Source organism: Meleagris gallopavo, chromosome 22 (genome assembly GCF_000146605.3).
Source record: "Meleagris gallopavo isolate NT-WF06-2002-E0010 breed Aviagen turkey brand Nicholas breeding stock chromosome 22, Turkey_5.1, whole genome shotgun sequence".
Classification (NCBI taxonomy): domain Eukaryota; kingdom Metazoa; phylum Chordata; class Aves; order Galliformes; family Phasianidae; genus Meleagris; species Meleagris gallopavo.
In genome coordinates, this window is record NC_015032.2 from 11,263,962 (window position 1) to 11,284,998 (window position 21,037).

At 41.4% G+C, this 21,037-nt stretch overlaps 1 protein-coding gene across 1 annotated transcript in view; it reads left to right on the forward strand.

Annotated features, from left to right (window-relative positions):
- Positions 1-225: 225 nt before the first annotated feature.
- Positions 226-21,037, forward strand: part of BCAS1 (breast carcinoma amplified sequence 1) — a 42,367-nt gene continuing 21,555 nt past the window's right edge. The window contains exons 1-8 of the mRNA XM_031556608.1: positions 226-329; positions 4,739-4,812; positions 4,925-5,006; positions 5,785-5,941; positions 10,242-10,821; positions 15,998-16,156; positions 16,719-16,763; positions 20,798-20,935. Of these exons, the coding sequence (XP_031412468.1) occupies positions 4,744-4,812; positions 4,925-5,006; positions 5,785-5,941; positions 10,242-10,821; positions 15,998-16,156; positions 16,719-16,763; positions 20,798-20,935 (1,230 nt within the window). The 5' untranslated portion in view covers positions 226-329; positions 4,739-4,743. The remainder of the gene's footprint in view (positions 330-4,738; positions 4,813-4,924; positions 5,007-5,784; positions 5,942-10,241; positions 10,822-15,997; positions 16,157-16,718; positions 16,764-20,797; positions 20,936-21,037) is intronic.

A 21,037-nucleotide genomic window follows, 5' to 3' on the forward strand; every position in this document is an offset into this window, starting at 1 on the left:
ATGCCATTAAATCCACTTTTTTATTCCTCACTGTGAGAAACACCCATGTTTAGAAGGGGTTTTCATGCGTCCATCCCAAAGCCACAATTTCCAGCACCAACAGGCAATGGCTGTCCACAAAGCCATAAACTTTGTACAGGTTTGGGTGGCCAGGGAGAACAGAACACCCTTCGCAAAGGGCTGGGAAGAAGGAGTACCCCTCCCTCTGTGTGTTTGCACCACTGTGTGCACAGTGCCAGGGCTGGGGCAGAGCAGGGCAGAGCCGTGGACACGAGCAGCTCCTCGCCCCAAGCAGCGCTGGTCCCTGAGTGCTGAGTGCCTTCCCTGAGGTAACTCGTGCTGCTTCTGCTCTCATCTGTGCTCTTCTTGGCTTTGCTTTTGGTCTTCCTCTGCTGCCACTTCTGTTCCACGCTTGGATACCGCATGTGCTTTGTGCTAAGGGGGTCTGGGAGCTCCAACAAGTCCTCAGCTTATTATTTTTGGGCATTAACATATTTAGTATGAATTTTCCCTTTCTGTGCATTCGTATTTTCTGCAAAAAAAGACAGAAGAATGAAAGGATCTGCTTTCTGATAGAGTGTTTCTACCATCCGGGTTGGGATTGTTCACCTCTGTGCCATTGTTGAGCTGTTCCCACCCTGAAACTGGGGTGTGAATGTTTGAACAATTTTGCTTTTCCCATTTGACTACAATGCAAAGTGGCTGAAGGGATTGTATTAAAAACTGCCTGGAGAGCCTCAAGGACTGTAATTTTGCATGTCCTGAATGCACGGCCAGCTGCCTGGCTGCAGCTTGATTTGTTCTTGGGTGTTTCTTGTTTGCTCTGGGTGAGTCAACTCAATCCTTCCTTCTGTCATTTTGCTGTCCATTGTCTGTTCACTTCTCCTCCGTGGTCACTGATGATCCTTAGATTTATTTGTTGCCTGGTTTCATCATAGCCAGCACATGTCTGAGTTATCTTTTCCTACCAGGGAGCAATTCAGATCTGCATAGAAGAAAGGTAAGGAGACAGACTAAACCCTCTGCTTGCCTGGCTCCATGTGCATCACAGCAGGAGCAATGCTTCTCTGCCTGGACACAGCCCCATATTCACCTGTTCCCAAGAGACAGGCTATAGAGAGGTACTGGAGAGTATAGGATCCAGCCCTCACCCTGAGGACACCTCATAGATGCTCTTTGTGTGGATTGGTGGATGTTGGGTCCATATCTGCCTCTGGAAATTATGCAAGGTTTTTTAGGTCTTGTTCCAATGCTTACGGAGTAGACATATCTATTACGAAGTGATATACGAAGTGAACTGGTTGAAGTTGATCTTTGTTCTCTTCTGACATTTAAGTAAAACATATGACAAGTTTTAGGGAGGAATCAGTTGAATCTGCCTGTACTTTCTATATTAACAAACACTGTGACACAGGTGATTGTAGCGCTGTCGGTTGGTCAATATATTATGAATGTCAGCACCTGGTTTTAACCAGAGTGCCCAGCAGACCACAGATTTTGCTGTAATTTTCTTAGTTTTCAAAATGCTTACTGCGCTGTCGAGAGCAAAACAAAGGCTTTTGAGAATGAGAGAAAAAAGCAAATTTTACCTAGTGTGGAATTCATGCTTGAGGCATACTACAGTTCGTGTAACATAAAAATAATCTTTAAAGTACAATTTGACATTTGGATTCTTTTCTTTACTACAATAGAAGCAGTGAAACATTATCTGGGCAAGGAAGGGTTTCTGAGCTGTGTCTGAGCTGCAGACTGGCAGTGTTCCTTCCAAACCAGTCGGGTTACATTCCAGCAGGGCTGTGAGCCCCCCACCCCCGTGAGGGTAAATAATATCTTTGGAAGTTAATCACAAAATCCGTATCTAGAAAAGAACCCTAAGGATGAGAACGTTCTGACTCCATTTCCTCTCAAGTTTTGAGGGTTTATTCACATTTTGGAAACATGGCATCAGGATCCTTTCCTGCTTTCATGAGCATCTTCCAGCAGCACCGATGGGTCCTGTACCACTCATGAATAGCCATGATTAGTAATATAATATAAATAGTCATAGACTCTGCAGCAGCAACTCCTCGGTGCAATGCCAGAAGTGAACTGCTGTAACGTTGCCCAATTGGCTTCTTGAATCTCTGCCCGTTTGATACCATTTTGTACGATATCCCCTCTGCCGATTCTCAGTTTTGTCTATAGGTGGCAGTGATCTTTCATTTTTATTTTTCTTCTTTAAAATGAGGCTGAAACATACATACACGAAAATCTTCCTGATTTTACTGGAGAGTCTGGACCAGATATGAGTTCAGTACTGTGAGGAACGGCCACAGAGTTGCCATCATTCTTCTGTTGCCACTTCGCCCCAGAGCATGCTAAAAAGGCAGTCATAATACTGCTTACACCATTTAAATCCCAATGCAATAATCAACTGCTGTTGCAAGGAGGTAGAAGTCTGAAAAGGTATTATATACATGCATGTGTATGCATGCATGATGGAGCTCTGTCTTCTGGGATGTATTCCAGGGCAGCTACATGCAAGTAACTGTTACAGTGTGTTAACAGCAAGGTAGTCCCAGTCTTTTAGCAAAAGTAGCCTATGAGTCTTTTCTGGCTTCTTGCGAGGGGTAACGTTTAAAAAGCCCACATAATCACTGTATGTGTTTTATTTCAATCAGTATTATATACTTGATTGCAGAAGATGGGTAATTTTTCTCCCAGGAAAAAATACACCAGAGATCAGAGCCTGTGATCTCTGTTCTGTATCAGTTAAAGATAACTTATTTGATGCAAATAGATCTGCATCAGCAGGAAACTGGAGCAATTGAGAATCAAGCTACAAATCACTGTAGAAATAAATAAGAAAAAAAATAGGATTTTATTTCTCTCAGATGTGTACTGATTTTACAGTGCATGCAAAAATGGAAGCACGCAGCCTGCAAATATTCCATCCACTGCTTAAGTTGTCTCTGGCATAAACCAGGAGGCCTTGGGAATGGAAAACAAAAGTAAATCCTCCAGATTCAACAAGATACTAAATTTACCACTGAGAGTAAGCAGTAGGATTTGAATCTTGTTTTCTTCTCTTCCAATAGAATAATATTCAATGTTGCTAAGAAACAGAACTACGTAGCAAGGACAAGAGGCCATTGTACATCCAGGGGGAGAAGTTGGCTGTTTTCCACAATAAATCAGAAGTTCTGATTTATAGTGGAAATATCAGCTGAGAAGATAAAACCCACATAAAATAAGTCTGCATCTGAAATCAAGGCTCAGTGCTACAGCTGCTATCAGTGTGGTGATTCCCATCTGTACGTAGCTGCAGTTCATGTTTCGGCATCTTTTGGTGGGGGTCATTCTGTGTCCAGCTGAGCACTGGGCACTCAGAGAACAAAAAACAGGCCTGAAGAGAGGCCCAGTTTGTATTTCGTGTCAATATGATGCAGCATAAAATAGAAACCAGACCTGAATTTCTCTGTACATGGACTGCGGTTAGCAAGAGCCCACCATCTGAAACAATAACTGGAAGCAGACACTGGAGGTATAGGCTGAAATGAGAGCTCCCTCCTGATTCTGAGATTCAATTTGTAAGGAACAACGCTTTTCCTCCTTTTCTCCAATAGCCAAGGGCTGCTTAATGAAAGCACAAAGGAAGGAGCTGTTCCACCATGCCACTACAACTTCCCTGACTCATGCAGACATTCACCAAAGCAATACTGGACACTTGGCACTCATGGTGCTCACGCCAGGAATCCAGCATTATGCCTGGTGCTAGGACAGGCTGCAGTCCTCAGCCTTCCTCTCTTTGGAGACCTTCCTCCATCAAGGAGTGGCTCAGAAAGGTCACTCCTTATTGTTCACTTGTGAAGCCTAATGTGTATCCTAAGCCAAAGTCAATAGGAACCTTCCTTTACGTTCAACCTCCAGCCACATTGCAGGGGATGCATCTGGTCCCAAAGAATTCAGAGGGTACATAAATGTATTTCAGATTGAAATTTTAATTATCTAATGAGCTAATGGTAATTAACAAGCTAAGTTTATGGCTTGAATTGCAGTCAGAGCTTTGACTCCAACATGTATGGACACAAGAAGTGGTCTTAAACCTGCCAAATATGGGCAGCAGCAACACAGCTGTATCAACACAAGATGCAAAAAGCTCTAAAAACACATCCAGGACTAAAAGTGAACACCATGGGGGCTGGTTCATGTCCTTGCCTTGCTGCAGCTAGCCCAGGGAACGCCCCTCAGCCCATCTACGAGCTGCAGCTGAGTAGCAAAGCCACCTGGAGCTGCCCCACATTTCATAGCCATGAGCATCTACTTTTTTTATCTCTTGTTATTTAAAAAGCAACAACAAAAATGTAACCCTCTACGAAGCTGCTGCTGTAATTCTTTCATATAATTTGGTCTCTTTCACCTTATTTTGCTATTAACTCTAATTCTTCCCTATCTAATGAATCCTAACAAACAATGTAAGTGTGACTGCCTCCAGTTTTCTTCAAGAAAGAAGAATGTAATCCATGGCATTTCCAGTAAGTAGCTGTGAGCCCCTATGAGTAACCAGGCTGGAACACGTCTGGCTGATGCAGGCTGATGACTAGGGCAGGTGTTTTTGGGAAAACAGGTGGAGCTTATCAGGAATTTAAACAGCCTATCAAAGTCTATTGACATTGGTTGTCTCTCAATTTGAATTGCTTGGTAAACTGATATAAATGAGAAAGAAGAATTGTGCTTTTCCTTCCTCTCCACTTCATAGGAACTATGGGGAACACAGGGAGTGCCCCAGGGGAAGTTGAAGGAGACTGCCCATGTCCAGTAATAAGCTATCAGGTAATTAAGAACTGCCTGCACTCACTTTCCTTGGCTGTAACTTACTGCAGTCATTATGTTTCAAATTTCATGGTGTATCTAATCCTAAGAACCATTTTGTTTGGTATTTCAGGCTCTACCTGAATCTCCTACAACTGTCAAAAATGGATCTGCTGTATTTGCCCAGGATCATTCTCCTGCAATGAATGGTGGAGGTACGCACTGGGGAGTATTAAATCTCTTTTTGCTATGAAAGAGAGAATTTAATGCTGGAGCAACAATAAGTGTTGATGTATGGTCTCAGGTTAAGTGATGATCTCATATTTTAGTTCTTATTTCTGAGTCTGTACAGCATGAACAAGGCAAGCACGGTTTGATGGTGATTGATATACCCTTATATGTAAATTATGAGTGTTAGTTTGGAAGTAGAATGGTATCCAGCATGGCTTGGCTCTTGTGCAATGTTCTCCTGTATGAAGTAAAGAACAGAAAAGGAAGAGAGGTATCACATACCTTTGGAGGGATGTGGGTAAGCTGCTGCCTCAGTAAGAGCGTTCCATTTCTCACCTATTTCATGATGTGCATAGCAGGGCAGCAACCAGGCTGGTGTATGATGCTACTGCAGGCAGGCTGGATCCTGAGCTCCAAGAAAAGGTGCCTGTCAACAGCTCAGCCCTGCTCTCCTTGTTCGCATCCTTTCTGAATATCAGCTGTGAAATACATGGTCTATGTGCTAAAAATTGGGCTGCGAGCAATTTTGAAATGTTGGCTCCACATATTCATGGGCAATTGCTCTCAGCCCCAGAGATGTGTCTCTCTCTCCCCCCTTACACTTCAGCACCTCATTAATTTCTCCTACTACCTCTCATTGGCTCTGGAGCCATATTAAGCAGCACTCACTATCGCAGCATTGCTTCGGTTCATGTCTCTGCAGATCCAGCCAAGTTAATTTTACCACTATTTTCCTTGCGTTAGATTTCTTTCTATTCTCAGAATATAATGAAAGCCAACAATTCTCTCCAATCTCAGTAAGGAAAGAAAATATTATTCTATTATTCATTGTCAAGAAAAACCTCTCAGCCTGTTACATCCAGTTGAAAAATCTAAATGTAGAAAGAAAAATCAAGTTTGGTATGGAAATAAGCAGATGGTACTGATTACCATCAGAATGCCCCATTCCCTGCTAAATTTCCTAATGCCACCTAGCTAAAAGAAGTCAGTTGAGATGGCTGCCCACTAAAAGCTACAAGCCTGTCATTGTGTGTTCCTGCTAGTGTAAACCAGCAGAGTTCTGGGCAGTAAATAAAAGCCAGGTAAAGACTTAAGAAGTAAGTGTGTGTTTTAATTTTAACATGTGAAATTAAGCATATGCTATTATTTTACTTAAATGGTTTCCTTAATTAATGTAATTACTAAACAAGTTTAAGTAGCAAGCTGGAAAATTGGACTAGGCTTTGTTGATATTACTCTGTAATTTTATTAGTGTTTAAGGAATAGTTGAATCATTAACTACTTAGATACCACTGAAATCATGCCAGATTTCATAATTTAATCAAGAAAATCTGTTAATATTGGGGAAAAAAGGGCAAAAAATAGTGCAGTTATTTATTTCATGCAGCAAAAGGCAAGTGAAGCAAGTGGGCTGCGGTAACAGATATGTCTGTGGTCTTCATCTTGTTAGATTGCCAGAGATATGACCATGTGCTGTGCATTAAATGATAGAGTTGATAAATGAGTGTATGAAATCTATATCTGCTAATATAATGAAAAAATGGAGTTGTGAAAGTTAACGTAATATGACTAGGGGAAGTAATGCTATTTTGGAGAGCCCCATCACCATCTGCTTCACATCTGGCTGAGCAGGTTGGTGACTTCACTGCTTCTGCTCAAACAGGCTGACAGATGTGTGGGCTTAGGGATTCTTTCCACTGCTTGTCTTTCCTGCTTCCCCGATTCTCTGGGCTGCAGGCATTGCACTGTGCTATCATCCACCTTTTCCTCCTGTAAAGCCATTTAAATACAGTGGCTCCCTTACATCTTCTTGACATCTTCCTTTGTGGCAAAAGGATAATGACTTCTAATGTCTGCTGCTGGCCTTTCTGAACCTCAAGTGATAAAAGTGCTTGGTTAACAACAAGAAAGGGGAAGGGAACAGAGCTAGCAGCAGTTTATCCCTGGGTTTTGAACCACACAGAGTACACATGCCTGTTGTCTTTGTGAGTGTCTGACTTCCAAGGAAGAGAATAACGCTGCAGTTCTATAACAACATTGCTAAACAAAATAACTCTTTGTAACTGGCTTTTATTCAAATAGCCAGGGATAGTAAGATCATATTTTTTTAATGCCCTGATCAGATGAGCTCTTGCCTCCCCAAAAAAATACAGAACCATTTTCTCCTAGCACTTGTTTTATGGCATGTTCACCACACACCAGCAGCTGAGAGCAGGACATGTCTGTGCTGAGGACCTTGGCGATTCACGTCGTTCCTCATCCAATAGCTATAAATGAGGTGCACTGTGGAAGACTCAGCAGGATAAAGGGCAGGAAGCAAGAAATTGCAAACACGAGACATCACAGGATCTTGCTGAAGATGTTCCCTGACAGTATTAGCTATGAGAGTGAATGTAGCTGCTGAAAGATAGCAAAGAAAGGCTAAGGAGAAGGATTGTGTTTTAAGAAGGAATCTGGAGGATGTAACTGTACAACCTGAGTATTAAAAATAGATGTTCATCCAGAATGTGGCTTAATCTGCCGCTAAGGACATAAAGAGCAAACCAAGATTCAGAGAAAATTAGGTTATAGTGAGGAAAGCAGTCTGGAGGTGCTGGGCAGAAATGCTTTTAGTCATTGCTGTACGTTTCCAGGCAATAACAGACTTTGGCTAAAAATGAAAACCTTTGTTGGAACAAAAAAAGGCTGAAATGAAATGTGTCAAGAGGTTGGAAAATGTTGTTGTCAAAGTGGCAACATTTCCACCCAAACAATACGATTTCAAAAACTTTCTCCTTTGCAGTTTGCTGTGAATATGGCACGCATCAAATCCTTCTGTTCACCCACCATGTTAATACCCTCTCTCTGGTGGGAGGATCTGCTTTGGCTGGTGTCTGAGCAGACTTTCTCTGAAGTACTTGGGACTGTTTTGACACAAAAGATGTGCTGCAGAGCACATGCCAACGGTGCTTTCCAGGTCTTTCATTCCTGCAATTACAATTAGAGATAAAAGTCGCTTGATAGGTTCATGAGCTACTTTTGTTGCAGATGATCTTATATTCTATTTTTATACTAAAAACTGTGCTTTTTTTATCTATCACATGAAACAGAAGTTTGGCATTTATTTCAATTATTTTTCAGTGCATATTTTTTCTACTTCAGCTGGAGATGAGTTTCCTTTTTGCTTTCTTCCCAAGTTTCCAGCTATAATTAGTAGTTATATCTTCAGTTCCTTGTCTCACATAGCACTACAGGAGGTTTGGGAAACTGTAACTGATTCCTCAACAGATATGGGAGCTGAATTATTTGCACCTTTTCTTTGCATGTCAGTATGTTGAAATTGATTTTGGTGGAATATTGTAGAAGAATATTACTGGCAAAGAAATCTTGCCAGTGTGAGTCATTTTCTTGCTTGAATAGTAACAATTCAGGGCAAGAAACTTTCTCTATTAGAGGGCACAAAGAAACAAACATCTGCTTACTGGGCACAATATGTTGTATGGAGGAACTCTGGGCCCCTCTGCATGTTTGCACACGCACAAAAAAAAAAAGAAAGCAAATGTCAGATGTAAAATGTTGGAAGCAGATTCTATGCCCTCCTGGTGGCTGCTGAGATGCGGGCCTTGCAGTGGCAGTCTGTGCTTTGACAGCTGTTGCCTTTGCAGCTGGAGAGCATTTCAGTAAATTTGCTCAATGTGCAAATGATGACATGCCAGCACACTGGCCCATCTCTCTTGGAAAGCTGGTGTAACTGTAGTGTGAAAAGCTAACCAGTAGGTTGGGTTTTTGCGGTCTAAAAATGTTCATTTTTCCTTATCTTGAAAAGGCATTTTTAAAATGAAATGACATTGGAAATATATACTGTGGGAGACAGGCATTTTAGGCAAGCTTTATTGGCTATTGGAGTTTCATTTATGTTACAACACAATGCAGTATTGCCTAAAGATTATAATAATTACCAGACATAATTTCAACTTTACTCTGAAAACAGCAATCTTTAAATTGAATTTTAGCAAGTTAGGTTGAGACTGACAATTTTGCCCAGCTAAAATTAAGTAGAGCTAAATTTACACCTGAAGTCTGTGTTAGTGATTGACAGCAAAAATAGATATCTATCCCAGCCAAAGCAAAGGAGAGAAGCTGAAGACGTAAGGCTGGCTTATCTCCTTACAAGACTCCTTGTTTTCTGGGGTTTCACACTACATAAGCATCTGATTCAGTCTTCTATCCACAAAACAGACGTAAGAGGCATTTTTCTCTTATTGCTTTTGTCTTGTACAACACAAGATCCTTCCTCATTGCTCATAAAGTACTTGGGATTTTTAGCTCATGTATATTAATGAAGCACCTATGTAATAGGGGCATATTTCATGATTGATAAGACAAAAGTTGTTTTCTTAATCTGAAGTGTAATGGCTATATGTACCCAAGGGAGAATTTCGTAAGAATTTTTGGCAGAGGAAAGAAAGGTGATAGCCTTATCCTCATGAGTGAAAAGAGATCAAAACAGAAGGATACAACGTCCAGCTCAGATGTGATTTATAACTGCTCAAATTAAGTTTAAACTAGTCTACAAAAAGTAGAGGATTCTAAGTAGAAATGGCTCGTTGGAGAGTGAACAGGGAGACAACAGTGTTGGAAAACTGAGTGAAATAGGCTGTGACTGCACAGGCTGTTGGGAATTTGGCAAGCCAGGAAACAAATCAATCCTGTTTCTGATCTTTATTTCTGTCCAGCTCCGATAGAGAAAAGTGTAATATAATATGGAACTTTGTCTCAAGTTTTAGCAATACTTATGCATAACACTTCTTTAAGTTCAATTGGAAAGTAGCCTATACTCAGATGAAGTGAATTCACCCAGACCACTTGATTAGAATGCTGAAGGCATCGGGGCTGATTTGTTTCTTGTAACATGCCTGCTAGGGTGAGTACCCCAAAAGCTCAGCTGCAACCCAGCACTGGCAGCTGAGCAGGGGCTATGCAGAACATATAGAATTTGCACTGACATCAGTGTGAGACAACAGGATGGAAAATCAGATGAGTTGGTCCCACAGATAAGCTGCAGCTTGTGCTCAGTGCAAGAAAACAACAGGGGCTTTAAACAAGCTGTGTTGTGTGGTCCTTACTGGGGCTCCAATCTCAAACTACTTTATTAAGGAGGGTGGTCACCGTGCTTAATTGTACAACCCTTACAACCTCTCTGCTGTGTGGGATAATTACTGTTTCGTACTTTTTTGCAGTGGCTGTGAAGGAAGTGTTGCACGGGATAATGCAGCTGCTTCTTCCCCAGAGACAAAGGAGCAGAGTGCTGCCGTGGTGGGCAGGGAGGCTGCTGGGAGCGCTGCCAGCAGGGCTCTGCCATCTGCAAAGCTCCGCTCTGTCTTTGCGTTTTCATGGTCTGTACCAGGGCGTACTGAAGACCCAGCATCGGATTCATCAGTTGGATTGGCGAAGCTTGATGTCAGCTCGGAGGCACACGGCGTGAACAAAGCACCGAGTGACAGCGCGGCCTCCCCTGCGGCAGCTGCGCCTCAGCCCAGCGCCCATAAAGAGCCTGACCAGGCCCTGCCAGCAGCCAAACCTCAACTCAGCAGCCCCACAGTGCCAGCGACACCTGAGGGAGAGGATGCGGCCGTGCTGAAGCCAAAACAAGTCAACTTTTTTGACAAGATCTTCAAACTGGAGAAGGGGAAGGAGAAGAGCCAAGCGCAGCCGGGTGCCCAGGAGGGTGGGCAGCCTTTGGGTGCTCCTGGCGGGCACAGCACTGCACAAGAGGCAGCTGGACTGCAGAGTGCTTCCAACAGCATCCTGACTGAGAAGGTAAGTGCTGGGACAGGGCTTTCCGTGCCACATTTAAAGACAACTAAAAATAACAGCACGGGACAACCTGTTGCAGTGATTACTCAGTGAGTAAGTTGGCGGTCTTAAAATTACTGGAGGTAATCTCTGGGAGGGGAGCCCATGGCAGGGCAGCAGCAGCTCTGATCTGTGCATAGGTAAGTCTGGATGGTGAAGAGTGGCCGTCTACAAGTGAAGGCCAAAATACCTGAAAGTAAATTTGTTACTTGTGCTTCTGGAGTTTGACACCAGATAGTTCAAAGAAATTCTTATGGAATGGTTGCTCTTCTTGAGCAGCGTCTGCATATTGCATCCCATGCAAGCTCCATTAAGGAATAAGATGTAGTAAAAGCTTTTGTACTATTGATCATTGCAAATTCTAGTCCAAAAAATCCAGTCCTTAGGACTGATTTTGCAGGAGGGCAGAATGCAATATAAGATAGCTTGTCATGGAGAGCTTGCCAGACAGAGGAGCTGAAAACAGATCTGGGTTTAGTGTGCGCATCAAGGAATAGTGTTGTTACTTTTAGCAGTATCTGTTTTGTAACCCAAATGCTATCCTTTTGTCTGAAACCAAAGGACAGATAGCAGTAGAAGATAAATGGTCAGAAGTCATTCATTTGTTACTGTCCTTTGTTACCAGAATGAGTGTAACATCTCAGTTCTCAGGCTTATCACTGGTATTGTTCACTGCCTACAGTAAAGCTTCACTTCAGCCCCAGTGCATATCTGAAATAAAGCCTATTTTTCAAGGACAGGATGATGAGATTTTTACACTTCCTGGTAAGTCTGAAACCAGTAAAAACACTGTAGGATTGATTTTTCAGCAGCTAACTGCTGAAAACATTCAGTCTTTGGATTGAGTGTAAGTGGCATAGCTCTTAGTGTCACTGGAATGATGCCAGTCTATAGTACTGGGGATCTAGTGCAAGTCCTGTGCAGGGCTGGAAATAGGAGGGAGGCACTGGCTGCATGTCCTCCCCTCAGTGGAATCTCTAAGTGTCACTTTAATGGTGATGGTTTTTATCTGATTACTTTGGGCTCTCAAATAACACTGCTGCACTGAAACTGTGTAAAATAACATTGAACATGGCTCAGAGGATGCTCACTGCTGGAACTGACCATATACGTTATCCAAAAACATCTCTTCAGCTTCTATTCTTCTACTTCACGTTTGAGGAAATATAAAATAGAGATGATCTCATTACTTGTGTAAATGTAAAAATTGAAATATCTTTAAAGATTAGTGCATAAAACTTAAGTGACACTTTTAATTGTTGTTTCAGAAGTGTAACCCACCACCAGTATCTCATCTATGCATGTTACTGTAAGGCATCTGCAGTCTCAGCCTTAGCAGTGTATCCAGTCATTCACTGGGGAGACAGACATGGAGCAGAATGAATCATCTCTCTGTGTTGCTGTTGCTTCTATTTGTAGCTATTACAACAAAGTTTTTCAGTGTTGTAAACTCCTGCAGATATTGACTAATACACACAGCATAAGATTTGCTGTTTGCTGGAATAGTTATTTTTTACAAACAATTGTCTGATTTGTAATGACAAATTATTTCCTGTTTTGCTGAGACAGTAAACAGAATGCAAAAGGTCACGGTTCTTTCTGTGGAAGTACCGTGGTATGAGATGTTTTCTAATGAAATAAGCTGAAGTAGCTTTAATTGGAAGTCTGAGTTGCTGGTGATTGGGAAAGACAAATCAGGCATTTCTGATGAGCATCCATCAAGGGATGGGGACAGGACAAGAATTCTAAAGCTTTTTTGCTAGTTCAGATGAATTAGAAGCACTGCTCATCTGTGCTCATCTGGAGGAGGGAGAGGGAGTCTCTCTCATAAGGGAGAGTGACAATTTTAACCTTATCCTTGAATCTTCTGATGACAATTTTTGTCTTTCAATCCTCAAATATACAAGGGAAGGGGGACAGGGAAACAGTTGATAAGGGCATTTCCTGGGAGAAAAGTAGCAGCTGAACACTCCTGGTATTTGCTGGACTTTAACTGCATTCCGAAAACAAAAGCTGAGGCTCTGCCTTGCAGTTCAGTTGCTTTCTGTTTCCTCTAAAGTTGCTCATTCTCGTGTAGGATGGAGGAACGACCAAATCTAAACTAATTACTCTTACTTTCTTAACTCTAAACTGTTACCAAATAACCATACTAAAAATCCAGATATTGCTGCTCATGGTTTCTTTAATTTCTTGTTGGATGATGGCTTGTAGTATTTGTAAAAGAAAAAGAACACTTTCCCTGAGTTGAGTGCCAGCACATAACAAGCAGCATTGCTGGTAAGTAAGAGAGATTCCACAGTTGTAGCTTAAGAGCTGCACAAACATTCTGTGTTTGGTGAAACACTCTTTATTTTTGTGGTCTACAAAACTACATTCAGAAGACAGCATAATTAAAACAAGGACAGAATTCATGAATTCATGAAGCATTTACTATGTAAGCCAAAGAAAAGATAAATTATATGCCTGTAATGTTTCACTGAGCTGTGATTCATACAAACAAAAGTGCTGGCAGGAATACATTCCTTTGATATGCTTTTCTAATGACTGAACCTAAACGACAGTGTAAGTACTTAAGGTGTTTATTACCCCCAAACTTGGATCTCCAAAGAAATGAATTGAACATTTGCACAGGATCTGTTAACTTCTAATGGTGACTTTCTTCTGTTACTCTGAGTTTTCTTTCATTAGTGTTTGCCTTCAGGGCCCTGCACAATGCTTTACACAGTGAGCTGCTGCAGAGCCTTCTGTGGTCATTTGACAATGGCTCTTAAAATGCATTATTGTAGGACTCCATGCTTTCTCTCTTTGATTTATATGCTGAAGGCCCGACTCTGTACTCCTTCCTCCAGCAGCGTTCCCATGAAGGCAAGAAGGATCACTGCATCTGTGCAAGGCCAGCTTTGAGTTAAACAGGGTATCTAGTGGCAGTCTGGCTTGGGACTCCTGGCCTGGGAGCTCTGTGCCGTGGGTTGCTTGGTGGCCTCTTTGTGCTCTGCATGCCAATCCTGGATTGAAGCAGTGTGCCTCCAGCTCTTCATGATCTGCAATAGCTTTTACATTTGCTGGGCAGTTTAGAATTAGCAGGGAGACACTGCTAGTACTGCCAGTGGTGGCGACTGTCATTTTTGCAATAGGTTCAGATAGTAGTTGCTGCTCATAATACCTGTTTGCCATGATGTTCAGTAGTTTTCTTCTTCCTAAATGATGCACAGCCTAAGCAGGAAGAGCTTGGGTTTAAGTATGTGTAAAAATGGTTTTTTAATAGCATCAAACGCTTTGTTAATGAAATCTTATTTAGTGATATATTTAGTGATATATGTTCCACCTAAATGGTGACCTACTCTGAGAACTTGGGTTTCTTGCCTCATGCTTTTGTTGCCCCTTAAATATCTGAAATAGAGCCAGCATTTTTCATAAAACCAGCAGTTTTTTTAGATGGCATCCCTGGAGGAAGGGCTGCCAGAGCTGGCATGTCTGCATGCATTCTGCATGGGACATATTGTTCTTGGAACTACTTGGGCCTCTCGCTGGCAGTTGGACAAAGTGTTGTGTTAGGACCTTGAAAGTAACTCCTAAATAGCCTGTTAAACTTCTGAGCTACTGTGCTGTGTTTCTTCATGGGTAAATTTGGAACATGGTGGGTGGAGAATTATAGAATTCTGTTCTTGTATGTAAAGCTGTCTGTTTAGCTCCTTAAAAGCTGCATCAAGATTGGTCACTCTATGTTCATTTTTTTCTAATGCCAGGTTAACCTCCTGAAGTCTTCACTCATTTATAGATGTTTATTCTCCTCCTCTAGAAGATGTACAAAAAAGTAGACTCTTCAAGAGTCCTATAAAAATACTGCTTTTAAATCCCTTGGTATAGGGAAAAGGTTCTTGAGTAAACTTAATATTCTTTAATATTTTTTTCTGGTCAAAATCAAATGAAGTTTAGGAAAACAAAAAAATTAAATGTTGGTGTTACTTAGAACTATAGCCGGTCTTTGAGATACGGTATTTCAAAGATGCTGTGCACTAGAGACACCTGGACACGCTCTTCTATTTCTTGTCTTAATTTTATTTCTGGATTCATCTGTGTATCTAGTGTCCTAACAACTGCTCCTCTAGTTGTGCCTCCTGACTGACAAGATGTGTACTACTTTCTCTTACTTTCCAGCTTACATCTGGGGATGTAGCTTCTGGAGAAATACAGCATGGCCGGGATGCTCCATTTAGTGAAGTCCAGGTCGCCATCATGCTGAGCACAATTACTTCTCTAACAATGACTGATCCACTCTTACATTTATGATGTACAAATGAACAAAAGGAAAGAATATTATTCCTAAGAGTTGATATTAATAACTAGATGCTATTAGTGTAGTGGTCTTTAAAGAGATGTTGAATAGGACATGAGGACTTCTCTTATGATCTCCCCTGTGAAAGGTTTGTGTTGCCATTACATGTGCAGATTGAAAGCAAAAGTGTGCAGAATGGCATAACAGTTCAGTGTAAAGGGGCTCTAAGCTCTCCAAAACTGATCTAAAAGACATTTGTCTCAGTGTCTGAATAGGAACAAGGTGATTTTTAGGAATATTACACACTTGTGAGTGCTTGAGCACTGGAATACTATTTTTGGGTTCTGGTAAATGTGATTCCAGAAGGAGAGGAGACAGCTCAACCTGGCTCAAAAGCATTACTTTGAGTTGTTTTTTTCTTTTAATCTATACCATGTTTGTATTTGCAAGACAATTTATTTCTGGAGTTGCAGAATAACAGGGTGTTGGAAGAAGTCTTCATATGGTACAGTCAGACACTGAGCCATCAAAGGCTGAAATCTCAGTATTTGTTTCTATTCACAAGTTCGGCCTTGGAAAGAGAAAAGCAGTTTTGTTTGGGATGCTGTGTGCAACTTTACTTCTGTTATACTTGGTAGCTCGGAACAATGCTCCTCCAATCAACAGCAAACGCTGAATATATTAGGAAAGAGGGGAAAGAGCTGTACAAATGCTCAATTGTTCAGAAGACGTAGGCTGGAGAAATATGGTTGGAATTAAGGTTGTGACTCTGAGGAACATAATGCAAGTCACAAATGTTACTTTTGCATTCCTCTGCAAAGTAAGCAGGCTGAGACTGAGGGAACTCTGTCCCCATTTTTTTAGGAGATAGATGACTGCAACCAGAGGGACCTCCAGCAGGACTCAGCAGGTGTCAGTGGTCTCCCTGCTGGGCAGCCTGAAAAGGCAGAGGTAAAGCAAGACAACTCCCAGGCAGCTGCTGCAGTGGACAACAACTCCGTCATGAGTTTCCTTAAAACTCTGGTAAGCACTGCTTTTCCTCTTCATCTGGGAGTTCAAATTGATTTCTTGTAAAAATCCTGTGTGGCCACAATCAGCTTAATGCAATGTACTGACTGTCATGTGCACTGAGGAATAATGAAGCCAAACAGATGCTTTAGAGAATGGTATGAGAGGTACAGAGAGATGCAGGCACAGTGCAGTTGTGAGTTAATGATGCTGACCTGCTCTGAGATCATTCCCTGCTGCACAGATACCTGCAGACCTGGAGGCATTTGGCTGCCTTAAGTACTGTCTGTGTATTGAAGTATTGATTTTTAAACTTTCTAATAGTTTTCACTTTTATGGTGCTATTGAATTTTATACAACCAATATAATTTTTGCTCCATATACCTTTCATCTTTGCTACAGCCTTTAGGTTACTCTTCAGAAATACTTGTTTTAGAAGTTTTCCCTTATGTGGGGAGAAAAGTCTGTGCCTTTCACCTTTGTATTCAGGAAATCAACTTACTAGAACCAAATAGATGATTCTTCAAAGCTTTTGAAAGATTTAGATACAATTTTTTTTTTCTCAAATGTATTTAAGGTCTCCCCAGGCAAAGCTGAAGCCAGAAGTGAACCTGAAGACAAGGTAGGCAGATCCTCGTTTTTCACTGGTAAATGTGTGGGTTTTAATGCAAGTATTTCTTCATTGTGTTGCTTCCTCCCCAACTGATATTATCACTTGCAGAAATAATTTAAACTGTTATTCCCTCTGAATAAGTTGAAAAGGAAGATGAGCATGAATAAAGTGCAACTCTATCTCATACACTGCAGTCAAGACCAGATCTGTAGTCTCTTCTGTAAGACACGTGTCCTGACAACATTTTTGTTTGTCAGTGACTTGCCCTTGCAAGGTCCTTGCAGTGGAATCTTCCTGAGCCCCAGAAGCCCATTTTTCTCATAGAGCTGGGTAAAGCACAAGGCTCTTCACACGCCATAAGGCACATGTGCATCTTTGCCATCTCTCTGCACAACTGCAGTGCTGCACCAAGGACGTGTGTCTGCCCTCATCCAGCAACAGAGCTGCTGTGCCTGGGGGCCTCACAACTATTGCAGGACCACATCTTCAAGTGGAGGAGGCAGCTTCCCATTGAAATCGGGAAGGGGAAGCAGGAAACAAGAAAGGAGATCCCAGCATTTCCTCTGTGGGGCTCTTCGGACTGAAGCACTTGTTTGGCCCACACTACAGCTGGAGCTAGTGGGCTGTTCCTCACAGCACAGACCTTAGGAAGGTGAGGGAGCTGCTATGGGCAGGACTGGGACTTGCGGAGAGAGAGAGATGTACTTCCCAGAGCCATTGAGGATTCTTCCACCTAGGTGCAGCAATGAGGATCTGTTTGTTTCCCGAACTCAGACCTCAGTGGGGTGGACCTAACACTGTTCTAATGCAATACTGCAAGCTGCCTGCAAATGTTTTTAATGTTCCAGCTGGGAGATCAACTCCATATTGTTTAGAAACAGATACACAATGCTACCCAAGAACTGCTCCTCTTGCAGTGGGCAGACATGGCCTCTTGTGTTCCCCTTAATAAACCATTTTTTTCTTTGATTCCACTGGCAGGAGGAGACTTGTTTCCAGCATATGAGCAGTAAGGGTCCTTTATGTATGAGTTCAGAAAGACTTCACTATTATGGCCTTTCTTTGTTATTACATAGTGAAAATCTCAAATTGAGTCAATGTGTTTACCGAATTTATGAAAACTGCGAGGGCTGTAAAAAATTTAGAGTTGAAAATATAATATTTTAAAATGGAAAAAATGTAGGTGTTGAAGGATTTCTCCTTCCCCCTTCTTTCCCATTGTTAAGTTCATGCCAAAGCTTATAACAGTTTCAACAGAAGCTGAATTGTGAGACAATCTGCATTAAGCTGCCTTCTCCTTTCTTAGTGTTTCAGAAGCCTACAGGCACATCACGGGCTGTCCCAAGAGCTGGGAACACCCAGATTAAATGTGCCTACATTGTTTTGACTAGAACAACTTTTTTTTTTCCTTGCAATGCCTATGAAAAAAATCTAACACCAAGAATAAATCCCTAGAAATGTTATTTCCACTCACCTATCAGGTAACAAATTACTTCTGGCATCAGCATCTTTTTCTATCCCATTTTTGACCCTTTTGTCCAATTCAGTTTCTATAGTATTGTACTACAATGAAGCTTTTTTTCCAGAACATTTTGAGTACGCTTTTTTTTTTAGCTCAGTTCTGGGAGCTGTTAATCAAGGTTGATGCTAAGATATTCAGAAAAGGCAGTGCAAATTTGTCCTTTCAGTGTGAGACTGTGGCTCTTTCAACAGTTTTGAGAGCTCCAGCTGCTCGGTGTGGTTTCCATACATTATCATGTGCTCCTGCAACAGGTGACTGGTGGAGGCGTGCTGTAATTTAGAAACAAATATGCAGTTGGGGTTTGGTTTGCTATCACACCTGTGAAGGTAAACAAATTCAGATGACTAGCAGGATATGCAGAGGTTTTATATACTGTGGTGAATGCGAGTTGCTTTTTACAAAGAATTTTATTTTCATTTTTGATCTAAAGAATGACACTTTCACTATATCCAAGAAAAACGCATTAAAATGTGTAGTGTGTCAGCTATCAAATTTTTACATTTTTTACAGCAGTTGATGTGCATAATGATAATGGTCACTTTTACCTCTGAAAATACTTCTGTCTTTGCATTTCCAAGTTGAGCCTTTCCCAAGCACCAGAGGTCTTTGGTGTTGGTTGGTTTCCTTGCTTTTTGTTGTTTTGCATTGTTTGGGTGGCACTGAGACCACTGTGCATTTGAGTCCCAGTTGTGTTGTTGCTAATGCATCTGCTTTGTAGGAAGGATCTGGGTTTTATCACCCATGGGCTGGTACATTCCAAGTGACTCGCCAATGTTTTCTCACTGCTGAAAAGACAGGTTTTCTGATTTTTCTTTTTCCTGATAATTTGGAGAAACACCACAGCAAAGCACGGCAGCACAATCCCTCCTGGTGACATGTAGAGGTGTGCAGCACCACTGATTTTGGCTTCATGCTCAATAGTGGCTATGTAGCAATATGCTTTTATCAGGGACGCCCCTGGCTTTAATTGGCTGCCTGAAGATGTGTGCTTTCAGCAGCACGGGCACACCCTTCATGGCTGTCACTCCATCCGTGTAAACAGAGTTTAGCCTACAGAGTAAACAATGCTCAACTGAGTCATAGGGGTGAATTGATCCTTTGTAAGTTTATACTAACCAAAAGGCATTCATTTGGCTCCAGAACATCTCTTAGAGTCTTCCCCAATAGGTGCTGACAGGACACACATGGGAGAAACCTGTAATTGCACTGAATGAAACAATCCTGAAACGAAGGTTTCAACTCAACTTGCTCACAAGTGTTGCACTGTGTATTTTATACCTTTTCTCCTGTCCTGTTAGTTGCTGTCAGCCACAGTGCTTGATGCTTTATGGTGTAGGTTCTACAGACTGATTTATTTCTTTGGAGTTCAGTCACTTGTTTCTGTAGTTCCTAAAATTTTTGGTCAGCTTGTTTCAAAGCTCTCAGGAGAGTACTTATTTCTAACCAAAATGTGATGAATTAATTAATTTTTTAATTAAATTTTTTAATTAAATATTGGACTGTTCAATATTAACTAAAAATCAGGAAACAAATTGTATGAGGAACATGTTATGGGAAACAAGAATGATATTCAGGATACTAGCAAGTATCAGATTAAAATATTATGTGTTCCTTTCTAGTAATAACAAATGCATCTCAGTGCTTCAAGACTTGATGCTGAAACCCTGTGGTGGGAAGAATGCTGCCCTGTTTGTGGTTAGTCACACACCGTGGGCATGTGCTGCACAGCTCACTTGTGCTGACTTGTTTGTATGTTGCAGCTCATTTAAGCAATGCTTTTGGGTTTTCCCCCTTTTTTCCTTGTCGAAATACATGAAAGTAATGGAGAGGGAAATAAAAATACAAATATCAATGTTTTTATAGCTCTTTGGAATGGATTTTGCAGTGAGCTGCTCACATCTTTAGAGATCCTGTTTCTAACCTCAGAAGGCAGTGACTTGCAAAAAAAGTGCCCTTTGAAGACACTCAGAAGGGAGTGCAAGAAAACCAATGCTTTTTGATTCAACACTTGTAATATTATATCATTTTTGATATTCTTATCTCTCTGATATTATGGACATTAATGTGAACTTGTAATATTTCATGTGGTATCTCATGAATATGGATATTGCACGTTCCAGAAATACTTCATTATGCACATTAAGTCTGTAGTTAAGTCTGTAGAAAACTGTTTAGTATATTCTCAAATATTCATATATTTATTCTGTTTAAACTTATGACCCCAAATTCCATTGGCTGCTTAAGAATTTAGGATAATGCACAAGTTTACCTTTAACACTTGAGTGAACTGATTCTATTTGGAACCAAGTGGATTTCTGCATATTTGTATTTCATTCACAACTTGTGAAAGTTCTGTTGAACTGAGAAATGACTTGGGGAGGGAGGGGGGGTGGAATCTTCCCAGAGTAGAAAGGAAATGTTTGCTTTGAATACAAAGTATATGAATGTTTGGATCTTTTTCATGAAACAAACTGTGCAAGTTCTGTAACAAGTGCTGAACTTCAATGATGTTGCACAAAAGGGATCGAAAGCAGAACAAGGCCGTGGTGGGCAGCCTGCTCCGAAGACTGCAGAATCCCCAACCAAAGGAGCCAAGAAAAAGAAGGCAGAGAGTCCCAAGCTAGGACACAGCACGTTTAGCAAACTCTTTAGGCATAAGGTCTGTATGAAACCCGGGGATGAGCAGAACCCTGAGCAGTAACAGATGGTTCCTGCCCCAGAATGCAATCATTAAATTTCTAACTGAACTGGGTCTGACCAG